Source organism: Myxocyprinus asiaticus, chromosome 2 (genome assembly GCF_019703515.2).
Source record: "Myxocyprinus asiaticus isolate MX2 ecotype Aquarium Trade chromosome 2, UBuf_Myxa_2, whole genome shotgun sequence".
In the NCBI taxonomy this organism is placed as follows: Eukaryota; Metazoa; Chordata; class Actinopteri; order Cypriniformes; family Catostomidae; genus Myxocyprinus; species Myxocyprinus asiaticus.
Genome location: NC_059345.1, coordinates 42,670,451 through 42,676,715, shown reverse-complemented (window position 1 = coordinate 42,676,715; position 6,265 = coordinate 42,670,451). Strand labels below are relative to the sequence as shown.

At 40.1% G+C, this 6,265-nt stretch overlaps 1 protein-coding gene across 1 annotated transcript in view; it reads left to right on the top strand.

Annotated features, from left to right (window-relative positions):
* The first annotated feature begins 939 nt into the window (after positions 1 to 939).
* The window catches only part of LOC127451833 (SWI/SNF-related matrix-associated actin-dependent regulator of chromatin subfamily D member 3), a 43,603-nt gene continuing 38,277 nt past the window's right edge, over positions 940 to 6,265 (top strand). The window contains exon 1 of the mRNA XM_051716807.1: positions 940 to 1,200. Within this exon, the coding sequence (XP_051572767.1) occupies positions 1,123 to 1,200 (78 nt within the window). The 5' untranslated portion in view covers positions 940 to 1,122. The remainder of the gene's footprint in view (positions 1,201 to 6,265) is intronic.

Sequence of the window (6,265 nt, the reverse complement as noted above, 5' to 3'; positions counted from 1 at the left end):
ATAACTTGTGATCTTCATTTAGAATGGGTTGAAACAAAATAATTAGTAGTGTTTTGCAACATATGCCATCATTGTCCAGCAAAAATAAATAAATAATATTTAAATAAATACTTAAAACTTAATGAAATATAATATTATTTCTGACAAGAATACACAGCTAAAATTTTAATTAAAGTTTTTTCTGATGGGGCCAGTGGAAATGTCAGCAGGGCAAGTAAAAATCTGACCTACGAACCAGGCCAGCAGAAAAAATCCTTACCATTGAGTCCTTATACATTATAGTAAGGATTAAACAGGACTGGAAGGTGGTAAATAGCTGATCTTGCATGTTTCTCACAGAAAAGACAGATCCAACCGTTGTAATCATTGTAGCTTCAGAATTAAGTTGAGGCAGACTGCAGTAAACAAGGTCAGTATGACAGGTATACTGTAGTAAAAATCAGTTTGGCTTGCATCAACCTGAAATGCTCTCTTGGCCTGTTTTTATACCACCTAAGTCTAAAAACTGGCAGCTTTTCCTCACTGCTGCTTTAAGGATCCTGCCTAAATTTTTTTGAGAATGAGTAGCGTATTCCAAGCCTTGTCAGGTTTGACTGCAGCAAAGGAGAGGGAGAAAGAGAGCAGTAGTGAAGGGAGAGGAGGAGGGGTTTGGTTAGCGGCGAGACTAACTACACCGCAGCAGACTGCAACTGACCAGTCAGCTCGCATTCCCTTATCTACCAATGGAATGCAACAGCTGCAACAGCCTGTGAGCGTGTGTTTTTGTATGAGTGTGTTTGTAAAAGGGGGAGGGGGACGGTCATGGTGGGCCAGCAAGAACCCCCCTGAAAGACCCCCAACTCTCAACCCCCCCCACATTTTCTCTCAGCTGGGATCCTGAAAGGCAGCTCAACCAAACATAAGTGTGAGAGACACAGAGAGTGCGGGAGACTCTACAGGGCAGCACGCTCCGAGCAGACAGAGGGGGAGAACTGGAGAGACTGAGAGAGAAAGAGAGGAGAGCAGAAAGTAAGGGAAGTGGAGCAGGGTCCCTTGGAGGGGGGTTGAAGAGGTGAGCGTAGGGTGAAAAGGAAGAGAGGCGAGGGAGAGGGAAAGACAAAAGACGGGGAGAGCGAGAGGGAAATGGCTTCGGATGAGAGCGCTGGAGGAGCTCGGAAAGCCACCAAGAGCAAACTATTTGAGTTCCTCGTCCATGGAGTGGTACGTACCCTCTCTATGTGTGCATGTGTGAGTGCATAAGCTCAGCCACAGACGCCTGTGTGTCTCAGTGATAGCAGTGAATGGTGTCCATGTGAAGGTTATTTCTAGTCCTCCAGATCCCGGCTATGCACCACTCTTCTTTTTAAAGCAGAGAGAGAATGAGAGGTGGGAAGGAGAGAGAAACAAGGGAGGCAAGCATGTGTTTTCATGTGGAAAAAAGAGAAGGAGCAGCGAAAGCAAAAGAAAGGCCAAAGGTAGCCACTTGGTAATTGAAGGCTGCATGCATTTGGCAGCATGCCTAAGGTGACGAGTGCTTTTATTCAAAAGAGAAGCGGCTCCGTGACTCAACACAGCGGTTTAATATTATTCCAACTCTTAAGAACACATCTGAATAGCTTATCATTATATCTGATGTAATATCTCATTCATTAAAAATTCAAGCATTTAATGGTATGGTAGAGTCAATGCTTAAGCTACTCTTAAACTCAGTGGTTATAGTAGTAGTACTAGTAATTACTACAAATACTGTTGTAATGCAATAAGTCATTTCATGTGACTTTTATCAAGGTTTGATGCAGAAGAGACAATAATAATCTACAAGCTTTCTAAACCTTTGTTTATATACAGTAGCAGCGTAATCTTTTATTTATGATTAGCAGGTCTTTGTCTAGCCAGAGCTTCATAGAGCAGATGTTTGAATTGAAAGCCAGTTTGCAGAACAAGCAAAATGCATAGAGCTTTATGGCATCCATTCAAACTATTATAAACCCAAAGAGCTTCACTAATTGGTTTCTTGGATTTCAACCTTGGCCTTGTTGTATTGTATATCTAAAATGGCAAAAGATTCAAGAATGTATTTAGTTTCATTTAGCACAGACTATTCAACTGATAAGTAATTTTAGGTTGAATAGCAAAAATGTAAGAGAATACTCATTAATGCCAATCATAAGTGTCTTTTTTTTTATTTTTTAGTTGCTGTCTGCCTCAGTTTTTAAGAACTGCTTACTTTTTAACATATAACTTTTTAACATAGAGAAATGCTCAGTCCATAAAAATGGACTGAGTTTTTTGTGTATTTGGTTGTGTTGCAGAAAGAGTTTGGATGATAAATGAAGAAAATGATGTTGTTGCCACTGCAGACTAATTAACCTTGACGAAGCACTGATTGTTCCTGGGCAAATGTTTCCCAGTCCTTATTTTGGCTTCCAGCAGTTTCTGCACTCTACACTCATCTCTTCTCTTATGTTCAGTTAAAACCTCTCACTTCATCTACATGTCTTCTAGATACATCAGGCTCACCTTTGCTATTGTTCACCTTACTGGGTCTCTGCCGCACTCAGTCTGAGGCCATACATGCGGAAGTCATATATTCTACTGTATAATAATATAACATTGTAGTGTTAGTCTGTTGTATTTTGACCTAGCCAGGGAAATGCAGTTAGTTTGAGCTAGAAGAATGTGGTGGTTCAGCCTTGTTTCCAAGGCAAGGAACAGTGTGTGCACATCAGGGTTTGCAATTAAGTAACAATTTGAGCAGAAGCAAATGTTTACGAACCACGTTTACATTCGTAGTGCATTTTCCTGGTATTATTGTGAACGGTACATTGGTGCATGTTATTCTAAAGGCAAAAAGGTAATCAAAATGTAATAACATGCTCTTCCTCTATAATGGCTCCTTTTCCACTGACGTGGGATATAGCTACTTAGATTCAGAATGAGCTTTATTGCCAAGTATGCTTACACACACAAGGAATTTGTCATGGTGACAGAAGCTTCCAGTGCAAAGAGAATACAAAAAATATACATACACAACATATACATACAAACATTTGAAATATACATATAAATGTATATATGTAAACAGTGAATAAGAATAAAAAATAAGATACAACAGATGTAAATATATAGAGGAAACTACAGTAGGGCAATAATGTTGTTCAAATATTAGGCTCTCGATCAAGCCCTGCCCTGCATTTTTTCTTGTTGAATATCCTGTTTCACTTGGAAATATGTCAGATTATGGAAGTAAAATAGATTGTGAAAGGCAATTGTGTTTTTGTATACAGCGGTGTCTTGTTTTTTATATATATGTTTTTAGTGATTGTATTTGAAATTAGGTTGACAGATCACCTGAGCTCAGGTGATGACTTTTTGTTAGTTTTGGGTTTACTGTATTATGTCTGGGTTTTTATTTTCTGTTTTATCCCATGTTCTAGATGTTTAGTTTCAGCTCATTGTCATGTTTAGATTAGGTGTCACAGTATTGGCGTTTCATCTCAAGTATAAATTACTGGAGTGCTCTTATATTAGTGGGTCTTTGACTCTTTGAGTTCTTTGCTTCTCTCTCAGGCACCCACACACAAAATGCACAGTGTTGGTTAATGACAGACTCAATCTTTCTGTGAAACTGTGTGGATAAATAAAGATGACCTACTGGTCATTTCACTCTAGGAGCAAAGACTCTTATTTCAGTTCACTTAACAATTTACGGACCATGTTTACATGCACTTAAGAAAACTGTATATTAGAGGGTTTTTGGAGAAAATGGCGTTCTTAAATGTAATGTAAATGAAAACGCAGTTTTCCTCATGCTGTTTAAGGGATTAAGAGGAAGTGGTTTAACACACCCATGTTTCTCCCAGGGAACACAATTTTTTTATTTAATCCCCTTTTCTCCCTAATTTGGCATGCCCAATTCACAATGTGCTCTGATTCCTCGTGGTGGTGCAGTGACTCGCCTCAATCCGGATGGCAGAGGATGAATCTGAGACAGTCAGCCCGCGCATCTCATCACTGTCACTCTGTCAGTATGGGTTTTGGTCTGACAGGACCGTGGCATCATCATCCCATGTATGTCTTGTGTTTTATTGTCTGTCTTTGTGTGAGCGCGCGGTTTCAGTTGTATTCCCTGCCATGCGCTCTACGGTCCATCTTGTTTCATGTCAGGAGCACGGTGTCTGGATCCTGACTTCCTGTCTGGTTCGGTTTCGGTCTGTGTCGGGATCCGGTCACTTGTGCTCCATGTCTGTCTGTTATTGACGTGGGTACATCGTGCTAATGTCATCTTGGCAGCATGCACTCATTAGTTTGTCTGGTTCTCGTGAAAGCGGGTGCACCACGCATCACGCTCCCATTTCATCTTGTTTCCAGTCTTGTGTGTTCAGTCTTCCCTGTCGGTCCTGTTTCCACCCACATGGTTCCTGTTTTGGTCCGGTCGGTCCTGTTTCCCTCTGCCCCAGCCTAGATTACCCTTTTTCTCCTTCAGGGTAGTTTATGTTTGTTTTTTCCCCTTGTGGGAGTTTTGGTTTGGTTAAATTATCTTTTATTTTTCATTTGGGTCCTGCCTTCTGCATCTCGTGACAGTCACATGGCTTGCTGAGCGTGTTACCGCAGAGACCTAGCGCGTGTGGAGGCTCACGCTATTCACCACGGCTTCTACGTACAACTCACCACGCGCCCCAGAGCGAGAACAACCTTATAGTGACCACGAGGAAGGTAACCCATGTGACTCTACCCACCCTAGCAACCAGGCCAATTGGTTGCTTAGGAAGCCTGGCTGGAGTCACTCCTTGGATTCGAACTCGCGACTCCAGGGGTGGTAGTCAGCGTCTTTGCTCTCTGAGCTACCCAGGCCCCAAAACACGGTTTATGTGGCCATGTGCACGCATTAGCAGCATACATACAGGTTTTTGAAGCATTCACATGTGCGTTAACAGACCAGATACCAAGCGTCAAAAGATGGAGCCCAATATCATATCAACGAGTAAATATGGTGAAAAGAATTCAATATTTGTGGAAGTGCAGTGGGTAAAGGAAAAGGCACATACACTATAAAATATTGCCATTTACACACACCAAATTGAAATATCGACCACTGTCCCTCACGTCTGCATAATTGCGCTCAAGAACATTGGCGGAATCCCGGAGTTTAATGTAGGAGGAAAACCCCACTATTGCAGTGCAATTCTGTTGCAGATCGCAATAGAAAGTTAAGGAAAAAACACAACAACAACAACTCTGGAACATCTGGAAATAAAGTGAAACAACAGAGCAAAATAGCAAAGTCTTCCTCAGATCCCATGTTTGTTATATACACAAGCTTTGGGGGGAAACTACGTTGCTATAAAGAAAGCTGCTTACTGACCGAGCCACATACGGGAGTATAGAGAGAGCAGCAAACACAGTGCATGTAAATGGGAACGCCGCTTTCCAGCCTTAAGCAGCTTCCTCGCAATAAAAGGCTTTCTGGTGTCCATGTAAACGAGCTCACTGCAACAGAGCAAACTTTAATAAAAAGAGGAAAAATTTTACCATTTTATAATTGTATTAACACATGTATTAACACACTGTACAGAATTAATAAGACAAAAATAAGTCAGCCATTTCCATGACTCTTACCCCATTTTATATGTTGCTTCAAACAACAATGAAATCATATTTTGAAATATTGCAATATGATTTTTAAACAATCTAACTTGGACCAAATGTAAAAATTGTACTGTACATTTGTTCCAATTGTGTAACAATGTAAACATTTGCAATGATTAATGAAAGGGGCATGAGTGAAATAATGTGGTTACCTAGGTCAATCCAAAGACACAAATAAGATGTTGGCGCAGTTGTCATATTAACTGCAAGCAATGTAACTCCAGGGGGACATGCTAGTATTCTAGAAAAAGGAAGTTGTTTATCACTAGGAATCGAGCGGAGCTGCTCATCAGTCAAAGCTGACTGACAGCTCAAACACTGCTAGTCTCTCTGAAGTGCAAATCCACATTGTGGGACTCAGCTAAAAAAAAAATATATATATATATATATATATATATATATATATATATATATATATATGTATATATATATATATAATATATATATATGTATATATATATATATGTATATGTTTATATGTGTGTATATATATATATATATATATAGTGTGTGTGTGTGTGTGTGTGTGTGTGTGTGTGTGTGTGTGTGTGTGTGTGTGTTTTCCCTCCTACAGTACCTGCAATCAAATTTATATTCAAAGTGATTTGTGAACAAATCAGCTACATAGAAATAGACA